General features: G+C 51.5%; 1 protein-coding gene across 3 annotated transcripts in view; it reads right to left on the bottom strand.

The window, feature by feature from the left end:
* Positions 1 to 343: 343 nt before the first annotated feature.
* The window catches only part of rims3 (regulating synaptic membrane exocytosis 3), a 30,311-nt gene continuing 19,037 nt past the window's right edge, over positions 344 to 11,617 (bottom strand). For all 3 annotated transcript variants that reach the window (XM_088602453.1, XM_088602455.1, XM_088602454.1), the window contains exons 3-7: positions 9,901 to 10,042; positions 8,857 to 8,969; positions 8,027 to 8,128; positions 7,261 to 7,400; positions 344 to 7,154 (exon numbers count right to left, since the gene is read on the bottom strand). In XM_088602453.1, the coding sequence (XP_088458579.1) occupies positions 6,942 to 7,154; positions 7,261 to 7,400; positions 8,027 to 8,128; positions 8,857 to 8,969; positions 9,901 to 10,042 (710 nt within the window). In that variant the 3' untranslated portion in view covers positions 344 to 6,941. The remainder of the gene's footprint in view (positions 7,155 to 7,260; positions 7,401 to 8,026; positions 8,129 to 8,856; positions 8,970 to 9,900; positions 10,043 to 11,617) is intronic.

Genomic DNA, 11,617 nt, shown 5'->3' with positions numbered 1-11,617 from the left:
AATGTGTGATGTGGTCTGTGACTGGCGAACAAACGCATGCAGAAACCCAAGACAGGCCAAATTCACCACGATGATTCTGTCTTTGGCAGCGAAAGCCGAGACCTCGAAGCCATTTGTAGCCCCTCCTGCGAAGGGTTTATTGCCGTCGTGTTATTGACCGTTAAGAATGGAAGGCTCAATTTATGCTACACGGAAAAGGCGTTTCCTGCAGTCCTGTAGCTTCCCAGGAGCTGCAGTAAATCTGTTCTTCCTAACGTGTGCAGAATCTCAGCGAGTCTCGGAGACTCGATCCCGCGGGATCCTCCCTCCTGCTCGTGGCTGTGTGCGAGTGCACTTTTCTCCAGAGCTGCCTGTGTGACAAAGGACTGGCCTGCTGTGTCCTAATGATCACCCTGCAACAGGGGGGAGGCTGCAAAGCTCGCGAGAGGACAGAGGATTTAGGCCAAAAATCGATGTCAGAAATACATTCATAAAACCTTAAACGTATTTGAATATAATAAATATTTCTATGCAAAATATCGATCTTTTCGTTGTGCTTCCAGTGGCACATTAATAAATCAGTTTCTGTCAAAATAAAATAAGGCATCTGGACTGAAAGCCCTCTTCGCTCAGCAGTCCCAGAGTAAGACAGTAGAACTGCTTTGTACACAAACTCCTGCTAAACGCACCTCTAAATGTTTTTTTTTCTCTTTCATCAAAGACTAACAATAAAAATCATCTCCAATGTTGTATGGCAATACAAGCAAAGGCAGCAAGTGGTGCCAATCTCAAACAAAGTCGGGTTAAAAAGTTTCAGGGAAGCTTCGAGAAAAGCTTGGGGGACAGGGGATCTGTTTTCTAAGTAGAAACAGTGTTTGCCTCGACGCCCTAAGCAAACAGTACATTCAAGGTCCAGCCGAGGCAGAATCGAGCAGGTGCCAGCAGGGACCATGCCTGGCACTGCCCTCTGGTGCCCTGTCAGCTAGGAGCTACAGTACCAGCATGTGTCCGGTCCCTTGTTATTTTGTTCCTGGGGCTGTTGCTTGGCTCTGATGTGTGTTGAAGGATACAAGCCCCTCCCCACCATTCCTTCCGCAAACTGTGCTCATGAGCCTGTATGAGCTCCGTGTCTCCCGGCCCCCGCTACGCCCCCCCACAGGCAACAGGAGACACTAGTGACAAAAAAAATACAAAGTAAACCCTCTGGGAAACAAAACGGGATGCTTTTGCTAGCATTCCAGGGATATCTCTGAGACGGAATGGATATCCATCGCAATGCGCTTTTACAAAGAGATTCTAACGTCTCGGTTTTCTTTCAGTGGAGCCCATCTAAAGCCCGGAAGAGAGAACATGAAATCTGCTGGAGACCGCTCGCTCCTGACCTCCAAGGCCACCAGAAGCCCCGTGCAGCCCTGTGGAGGCAGGTGCTGTTCTAAGGCCATAAGAAAGCTCTTTTGAATTGACCTCCGAATGGTGGATCTAGTTTGTCCTAAATTCACGCCAAGTTCGTTTTTTTCTGCACTGGCATTAACTGCCCAAATCACGCCTCCACCTGGACACCTCCAAATTGAAGTCAGGAGCTACTAAGAATGCACGTCTCCTCCCTCCTGTTCTCTCTCCTCTCATGCGTCCCCAGACTGGGCAGGGCGGTGTTGCTCCTTCTGCTCCCAGCATGCAGAGCAGAGGCACAGTGTGCCCCACAGCCCCCTGCTGCTCCTCCTGCAAGCCAGATCAGGCTGAGAGCCAGCAGCAGAGTGGGACAGTATAGATGAATTTTAAGAATTCCATATCATTTACAGTATCCTTAATTAATATTGTTTCTGTTTTCAGAGCAAAACATATACACACTTAGAAGTAATCCCATAAAAAACACATTTCAGAAATAATCCAAGTCTAATAATCATTTTACATTTCAAGAACCAAGAACAAGAACATTCAGCCATGTATAAAGGGTTTAGTGTTTCAGTACCTGTACACATTTGATATTCAAATCTTTCTTGAATGAATGGTCTTGCTTTTGTAAACTAAATGGTACCTTTTTGTCAATGAATATTTTCGAAGGGCGTTCCTCTAGTGTGCGATTAAGGCCCGAGCGCCAGGCTGCTCACTGGGGGGCTGGCCTGGACGGATTTATGCTACACGGGCGGAGAGACGAGAGTCTCTTCCCGAGTCACATCACACTTTCCAGAACCGCTCCAGATTCCTGGGCCACACGCAGAGGTGCACCCAGGAGACCCTGACAATCGGCATCTTCCCACGTCCAAAAAGATACTTCAGTACCAAGGTACTTTGGAAAGGGGAATGTCCTGTCCGCTGGTCAGGTTTCGCTCCTCCTTTTGGGAAGTGCGGGCATTTCGATTATGTATCAGGTTCTGTTGACGTCCTGTAGTACCCATGTCACTGCGGGCTCTACTGATGGCGTAAGAACGTGACATGGGCGTTTATCTGTACCACCTGCTCCTAATCAATGGGTAAAACCTTGTTGACATCAGGTATTTCCGTCCTGCCTCAGTCATTGGGCTCTTCCCCGGAGTCTGGCGCGGACTCCCAGCTGGGCTTCGTTGTTGTCTCAGTCCCCCGTCTGTGCTCACGACCCCCGGCTGGTTTAGGCCCCGTCTCTGCCTGCTGGCTGTTTCTGCTGCGTCTCCTGGATTGGCCCTTTGTCACGGGCTGCCTTCCCCCGGGCCTGCGCTCGCCGAGTGGGGTCACTCTCCCGGCCAGTGCAGCCTCATTACACACACAAGAAGGGAGTCGACGGCGCTTTTCTGGTCTCAATCACATTAACTACACAGTGGATGAGTTGTGTTGCTGAAATATTCAAAATACTGTACATCACAAGTGGTCATTCAAATGCACATTGATTCGGCTTTAGACATAAGTGTCCTTACTAGCTTTTGAGTTGAGCCAAGATTATTTGCTACTTTAGTAAATGGAAATAATATCATTATACTATGCAAATTGAGGATAGGGTGATCTAGTGAATTAACTTATTTAAGATGTAGGGTGCTTAATACTTATGTATATCTACATGTGTACAGTACTTCAGGCAAATGTGCCTAGTGTTTATTAGATATACTTCTGCCCCAAAGTGCCACCGGGAAATGTCTAAATGAAAATGGATTGTTTCCAGCTTTTTATTTTGGTTTAAACTTTGGCCCAAGAGCCAGCTACTTATACAGCTGCAGCAGGGACTTGAACCCTCAACCTCTGAGTTAGGAGGCCAAAGGTTTACCCACAATGCTACACCACCCCCACAGGCTGCAATATTACTGGTTCAAAATAAAATGACAGCTAATCGCACTGCTTTACAAAGCTGTTGGCCTTTGACTGACTTTCATTGACAGACTCAGCAGCCATGCTCACTTTGGGACAGAATTGTTCCAATTGTTCAGACTTAAAAATAAACACAAAATCTCACAGAAAAGTTTAGCAACAGTCCATGTGCTGCCCCTGCCCCCTTTGTCAAGAATAAACCAATTCTGTATTTTTCCAAGGAGAAACCAGCGTGTGTTCAGTGAATTACAAGGACCCTTTGGAAAATAAATTAGAAGACAGTCTAGCGCAGGATTGTCATGAATCAAATCATGAATGTTTTCCAGTAGGCGTCAGACAGGCTGTCCCTTCCAGAATAATAGTTTGAGAGCCATTCTTTCTAAAACAGTTGCATATCTGGTCTGTACTAATGAACCAAAACTCAAACTTCAAACACCTGGTAAAATAAAACAACAGGGCAGAAAAAAATGACCAATCAAAACCAAGATGATACAATACTGACTCCGGAGGCTCTGACCTTGTGGTCATCCCTGTCATCGTCCTCCACCTGATGCAGCAGGTCTCATGGCTGTGCAGGTCGCGGTGTCAACACCAAACCTTTCACCTACGGCTTGGAATCATAGTCATTGGGGAAAAAACAGTTTTCTGTGTGAAGACATGTCCCGAATACTTGTTTCTTCAGCTTGCTTGTCCGGGAGTATCTGGAAGGAACAGTGGCCTCTCTCGAGTGCCGGGTGTGAAAGAGAGATTACAGCAGCGCCGGGCAGGAGGGACAAGGGCCTGGCCTGCTCGGCAAGTCGTGACATGCCAGGCGTTGGACTGTGCAGCGCCTCCCTTTCTCTCGTGCGCCTCACAGCTCCTTTCAAAGGTGTGCCAGCGTTCCGAGATTGGCACTGATTCCTGGGCAGTTGGCACGGCTTGGAATGACAATGGGTGGAGCTCCTCCATTCTGCACTCGAGAACGGGGTGGCAGCGAAGTGAAGCGTTGTCTCGCTCAGCTGCGAGGAGGGAGCAGCTCAGCATCGAGCTGCACGGGCTGGGTGGGGAAGTGGGCTCCCCTGTCTATCCTGCAGGCCGGCTGGGCCTTGTTTATCCAGAGACAGAGACAGGAAGCCTGGCTGAGTCCTTTCTCTCTCAAATCAGAAGATTAGAGAAAGGATGTGTGCTGGTCAGGTGGGTCTCTTTCCGTTTTTGACTCTCCAGATGTGTGATTTTGTTCTCCAGAAAATGGTGTCCTGATGGGGACAAAATTCGGCAGGAAAAAAAAATGTGCTCCTGAGGAATCCCAGATACATCAGTACATCAGCAAAGAAATCTCTTAAATGCACTAGAGATCAGTTGTGAAAATGATCAGTTAAGCAAACAGATCAGTGTTTGTGGACCAGGCTGCTGTGAAGAAGTAGATTTGGCCTGACAATACAGAAGGAACATGCAAATATGTGCAGCTTGAACATTTAGCTCGCAAGTCTGGCATTAAATCAGTTACTCGTCACAGAGACGCCAAGGTTCAACAAAAACTGTAGCAGAATTTACACTCTAATGGGCTCTCTCTACAAAAACAAAGCAGCTGGAGACGGGTGCCAACACGGAGGCTTTCCCAGAGGCAAACTGATCTCTGAGGATCACGTCTCTCTGATACAATCACCCAGCTCACATCCAAATGGGGAAAAAATCCTCTCTGGCAGGAAGAATGTGGTTTCTTTCGCTCCCATCAGCGGCGCCTTTCCTGCTCGGTTTTCCTAAGGGCTTGCGCTGGTTTCAGTGTGAAAGAATCGGGAATCCTCCGGTCCGCTCTGGGGACGGGCCTGTACCTCCCTGCCCTCCTCCCGGGCCACGGCAGGGGGAGAGGCTCCTGTGTGCTGGCCGGGGTGCTGAGCAGCGGAAGGGGGGGGCTGCCTGGGGCAGTGCTACACGTGGTCAGAGCTGGGACACCCTGTCAGCAGTCCGCCCCAGGCAGGGCTCAAGCTTGTCCCAGAAGCTACAAAAAACAGAAACAAAATCTTTGAGCTTGTCCCTTCCGAGCCTCTGTTGGGGGCTCAGGTTTTGTCCAGGAGCTTCAGAAAGTGGCCCATGATGACTTCACACAGAAGAGAGAGGTGAGGCCAATGTGTTCTGAAAGAGGACAACTGTGATAACGTTCAAACCATTCAGCAAGAGCCTTAGCCACGTACAGAGCCTTCAAGACAGCTTGTCTAAACGGTCAGAGGCTGTTAGACGTAAGGACAGTTGCCGATTTCTAGGAGGGCAGGAGAGGTGAGGTGGCAGGTATATGATTGTATCTGGAAAGGCTCCTCTGCAGTTCAGTTGTGCGATACAGAGTCAGGCCGTTCCCAGCGGCGAAGTGTGAGCATCGGTGCATCGCTCACCTCTTTGAAAGCAGAGCTAGGAACGAGGCAGGGGCCTGTCGGGACTGGGGACTTCAGGATGTTTCCCTTGGGCGGCTCACAGCCGGGAAGAGCCTCTCCTTTTGGGTGAGCTGTCAGTGTAGATTTTGATGTCGTAAAACAAGACCAGTAGTTATTAGGCAAAATAAATATAGTTCAGGATCTACTTCCTTTTCAAAGGCAAGCTAAAAACAGCACTTCAGTTTTCCAGTAGGGGGTGCAAGTCAGCATGCAGGATGCTTTATTACAAACAAAAACAAATATATAATCTATTTATAAATATTTTACTGAACTCATTATATTAGTGCTACCAAACAGTTAGAAATATGTGCATTTCAGTCGGCAACCCTTGATTATTTTGAATGTGGTGTTCTGTGGTTGTCCAGTGTGTCTGTTTTCCTAGTGTTTCGTTGATTCAGATTTTCACTTCATTATTTATTTTTTTGCATTTCCTTGAAGTCATTAACCTTTATGGTCCTTGACTTTGCTACATATCCTTTGTTTTAAAATAATTCATATTTGCTTTGGTTTTTTTTAAAAATAAACATTTTTAAATTGTTTGGCATAGAGGGATATCAAGCCAGTTGTAGATGCTTCTGAGGTGAATGGGTACCTAGGAACTAACTAGTTGATGCTTCAGTTTCCCCTTGAGGGGAGGTATGGATGGATGCGCACAGGAAGCCAGCAATTTCTCACTTCCTGTGACCTGAGAGGAAGGCCAGAAAGTAATGTGAATGCTACATCTTCTGAGAAACAGGTTAAAAATAGAACTTAAAAAGGAACAAAGCAGCATTGGATTAGATCATCGTGAACATTGTTGACTTTTTTATGTCCTTAGATCAGCTTGATTGTTTTAAGTTTGTTTTTTTTTAAATCAGATGGGCAAGTGGGACAGAGAAACTCTTCCTCCATGTTCTGCTGTGATGCTCTTTTCTCTGGCTGTGTCCGGGCAATGGCTCTCCCGCCTGTCTCCCTTCACTCCAAACCGGGAGAAAGAATTCCCTGGGAGTCTCCTTTCTCGTGGCCCTGGAGCAGCAGGGGAGGCCTGAGCTGCTGCGCCATCACAGCGGACGAGCTGGAGCCTCACGCTGGTCTCCGCGCGGGGCGCCTGTGTGTATGTATTTCTGGAGGTGTGTCTGTGTGACTCTATACGCAGGCACGCATGGCTGGCGCAGAGCAAGGAGCAGAGCTCGCTGTGTGCCGGGCCGGCGGTCGAGGAGCTCTCCGGGCGCGTGCTGGAGGAAGAGGAGGTCGGTGTCCCAGTGCACAGCGTCCCTCTTCAGCTCTCCGGGGCAGGGGGGGGCTCTAGGGGCAGGAGGGGCTGGTAGCGCTCTCCAGCGAGGACTGGGACAGCCGGCGGGTCAGCGGGCCGATGGTGGGGTCGGCCAGGGAGGAGGTGGGGAAGAGCTTGTACCACCCGCTCACCATGGTGGACAGGTCCAGCTCGTCCAGCAGGATCTGGGCCATGCCCATGAAGCACTTGTGGTCCATGCGGCCGTAGTCGCCCCACACGATGACCTGCAGATGGGGGGGGAGAGGGCGTCGGCATCAGGTGTCGACAGAGAGATCCCGTCGGCTCTTCTCCGGGTCTCCCGGGCCACAGCCCCTCCCGCCCAGCGCTTACCTGCAGCACTTTGCCCTGAGGGCTCTCGTCGAACAGGAGCGCCTGCTGGTACACGGGGTCCGGGGTCTTCTTCACCACCTTGGTCTTCTTCTTGGCCAGGCAGGCCCCGTTCTCCAGCACGTACACCTTCACGTACGCGGCTGCAAGGAGGAGGGCGCCGGAATGAGGACACGCTGCCCTCTGCACAGTGGGCAGCCATTTCAGCCTGGTCAGAGCTGTCAGTTCTAACACCTGGAACCTTCCGTCAGTTCTCTTCAATATGAGGACCCCTCAGCAAGGCGGCACAGTGGTTGGCATTTCTGCCTTACAGCACTGGGGCCCGGGGTGCTGTCTGTGTGGAGCTTGTATGTTCCTACGGGTGCTCCGGTTTCTTAAGACACACTGGTGGGTGTGTGTGTGTCCTGTGATGGGCTGGCCCTGGTGTGAGTGTTTGTGTGTGTGTGTGTGTGTCCTGTGATGGGCTGGCCCTGGTCTGAGTGTGTGTGTATGTGTGTGTGTGTGTCCTGTGATGGGCTGGCCCTGGTGTGTGTGTGTTCGTGTGTGTGTCCTGCGACAGACTGGCATCCTGTACAGGGTATATCCCGCCTTGCACCCGGGGCTTGCTGGCCCCCCCACAGCCCTGTATTGATCAAGCAGTGAGAAGATGGATGGAGACCCTGTGTCTCATGAGCCCACAGGCTGGGGCCTTGACCGGTCCCGACAGCCCCTGCTCCTTGCCTAACAGGTTAAGATCTTGCTGAGCTGCCCGAGGTGCAGGGCGGGGTACCTGGGATCGTCCTGGAGCCGGGTTTCGGGGTGAGTCCTCGGGCCTGGATCACCTCCACCTCCAGCTGTCCACTCCTGTCCACCATGCCCACGTGGACGTCCCCTGCGGCCGGAAGCGAGAGACAGACCGTGAGACACACTCCTCGTGTGCCCGGGACACAGCCGGGTCAAGAGCTGCCCATGGGAAACAGGTTTGCCTGGATGGAGACGAGTCTGGCTCTGATTCAGTCACAGGCTCTCAAGGGAGATGTGGCCTCATGGCTGCAAAGTGCTGCTCCCCAGGCAGCAGAGAATTCACCACTCTCCAGGATTGCAACTGCTACGCTCACACAATGAGCTGTCCTGCTATTTTCCTAATTAGAGCACTGGTATAGACCCACGAACCATAACTTTTTATCTGCACAGCAACGGTGCAGTCCCACTGCCAACCAGCAGGTGGAGGCAGCCAGGAGCGCACCCCGTCGAAAGAGTAACCGAAGATCCTCTTCTGAACGGTTTGCAAGGCCGCTCAAAAGCTCACAGCTGTGGATCAGCTCAGCGGACTTAGCTTAAAAGAAGATGAACTATGATTTGATTAGAAAACAAAAATAATTACCTGGAGCGTCCTGAGCTGAGGCTGTGGCCTAAAACAGTACCTTTCTGCATTTCTAATATGGTGGAGACACCTAGTAAGACTTAGGAACTGCCCTAACAGGAGGCTTCTTAGCTATTGTCCATGGCTGGGTTCCTCTCCTGGGCCAGATGGGTCTTGAACATGAGCCCCAGTCCCACACTTCACACCTCAGAGCTCGCTGCCTGCTGCTCAGCTCAGCGCGCCTGTCAATCACTCACCCATGGGGGATGTGGCTAAAGTCTGTCGCCCAACGATCTGAGCGGGGCCAAGACCGTCCAGGAAGTCGCTGAACTGGCTCTCGGCTCCCAGGCGCGTCGTCGGGAAGATAAACCTGGAGGGCAGCAGGTGTCAGTAAGAGTGCGCCTCCTCCGACTCCCACTGCGCAGCAGCCCAGTCCACTCCTCGCTCTACCACCTGCAGAGCTGCTGTGCACGAGTCAACACAGCCAGCAGCCATATCACCCTGCAGCTCACCACTGGCAGCCCACTGGAGCTCAGCAGGTGTGAGCCTGGTCAGTACCTGGATGGCAGATCTCCGGGGAACAACTAAGCTTGTTGCTGGAAGAGGTGTTAATGGAGCAGTAGGGGGCGCTCTCACCCTGCGGTCTGTTTGGGTCCTAATGTCCCAGTATAGTGACGGGGACACTGTACTATACAGGCGCCGTCATTCGGATGAGACGTAAAACCGAGGTCCTGACTCTCTGTGGTCATTAAAAATCCCAGGGTGTTTCTCGAAAAGAGTAGGGGTGTAACCCCGGAGTCCTGGCCAAATTACCCCCTGGCCCTTATCAATCGTGGCCTCCTAATAATCCCCATCTCTGAACTGGCTTCATTACTCTGTTCTCCTCCCCACTGAGAGCTGGTGTGTGGGGGGCAGACTGGCGCACTATGGCTGCTGTCACATCATCCAGGTGGGGCTGCACACTGGTGGTGGAGGAGGGGATCCCCATTACCTGTGAAGCGCTTTGAGTGGAGTGTCCAGTAAAGTGCTATATAAGTGTAAGCAATTATTATTATTATTAACATTATTCCCGCCCACAGAGAGACACGATTGGCTGTTGAGTTCTCCAATGAGAACTGATTGGCTAAACTGCAGGGCGTGTTTTCAGTCGCGGGGCTGCAGCTGTGACACAGGTGGGGCTGCCCTTCAGTGGTGGGTGAGGTAGCCCCCCCCCATAGCTCAAGTGCTCTGGGATCCATCGAGATGAAGACCAGCCATCCTCATTAACAACCCCGTGGTTCTGGGCGGCGGATCGGACTCACGTGCCGTCGGAGCTGTTGCTGTTGGTGCTGCCGTCCGTGGACTCCCGGCTGCCCTGGCGCGTCACGCGGTTCCGCATCTCCACGGCGATGCCCGTCTCCGTGCTGCGGCGGATGTGGCTGCGCAGCTTTTTGGTTCCTCCATCTGCGCAGGCGGACAGGAGAACCACGAGTGAAACCAGGAGCGCAGCCGGAATCAGGGCCGCTGCCCAGGCACTCTCCTCCCCCTCGGGGGTTTCCTTCCAGAGCTCCTCTCCGAGCTCCGGACCACCCGTCGCAGTCTCCCCGAACCGCCGGACAGACCCCTCCACTGCCGCGCAGAGTGAGCCCGCAGCTCCCACCCCCGCCTGGCTGAGCGCCTCCGTCTGCTTCCCGCTCACAGCGGGAGAATATGCTCCTGGCTACAAGAACGCAAAACACGGGCTGCTCCCCCCGGGTGTGAGAGAGGAAGGCGGTGTTTTACTGGGCTGTCTGCTCGGTGTTGGTCAGACGCGGTGAGGGGTTCGAGCGGTGTTTTAGCAGGCCAGGACACAGTTTGCCTGGGAGCAGTGGTGTGTGGTGGAGAGAGAGAGCGTGCCTGAGGTGTGGGCTTTCACAGGACTTATACCCCTGTTGTGCTCTTCAGTGAAGGCAGTGCCCCCCTGTGGCTTCCTGTGGTACAGTAAATGACACTGTGCTCCTAATCTTTCAGATCGCAGTGGGGTCCTTCAGAAACCAGCAGGCCTCTCTTAAATACAAGGGTTATAAATACGGTGTCCGCTGATGCCCCACAGCGCTGGCGCTCTTTGATGAAATATAAACGGCCACGTGGCAACGTGAGAAATGGTTCTCAGTTGGCTGCATTTTCAGGGCACCTGTGGGCTTTCATTTCTCTCCAGTCTCTGCAGGTACTGCAGGCTGCGACTGCAACAGCAGAGCCCCTGGAATAGACTTTGTTTGCCCTGTTGCCTGGCAGAAAGTTGCAAGCCAGGTTTGAACCATGAGGAAACGGCCCCTGCCACCAACACAGTTTAGGTTTTAATGTTGCCCTGATAAATGTTAAGCAAAGTGTTTCCCTGTTTTGTCAAAGGTTGGCCAGACATTGTCTTAGTAAGGAATGCTCCCCTACTTCCTTTCTTCCTCTTCTAGCTTGTCGATTATGACAGTTATATAATCATTAATATAATTTATTGTCCGGTACCTGCACACGCCATTGGTTTAGAAAGAAGGGTGGCGGTGATGGAACACTGCACTCAGAAGGGGGCAGGCTTGCAGACAGCTCCATTCTTACCTCTGTCTGAAGCCTGTGGACCACAGCAGCTCTCTCTCCCCATTTTCAGGAGATATTCCTGACTACAGACTTATAAATAGAAACTCACCCTCGCACTTCTCTTTGTGTGCATCTCTCTCCCCCGTCTCTGTTTTTTTTCTACAGCCGTAATCCTCATTGTCATGGCAATATGCTGGCCAGTACTCTGAGACACGCGATACAGGATTTAATGAAGCTACTACTCACAGCAGCAACAGAATGCTGTGCATTAGTCTCACCAGGAAGAACTGGGGAACAGCACTAATGTCCAATAGCCACCCTCCTGTCAACCCCAGAACTTTAACAGGAGCACTGTGTCTGCAGGAGATGAGCACTCACCCCTATAACCTCAAAACAGGCACGGTGTCTGCAGGAGATGAGCTCACCAATTTCCATAATTTAAAATTTAAACTAAAAATTTCCATAGTTTCT

The sequence above is a fragment of the Lepisosteus platostomus genome, chromosome 13 (genome assembly GCF_059453375.1).
Source record: "Lepisosteus platostomus isolate fLepPlt1 chromosome 13, fLepPlt1.hap1, whole genome shotgun sequence".
Taxonomy (NCBI): Eukaryota; Metazoa; Chordata; class Actinopteri; order Semionotiformes; family Lepisosteidae; genus Lepisosteus; species Lepisosteus platostomus.
Note: the sequence above shows the minus strand (reverse complement) of the source record. Positions and strands in the feature narration are given on the sequence as shown.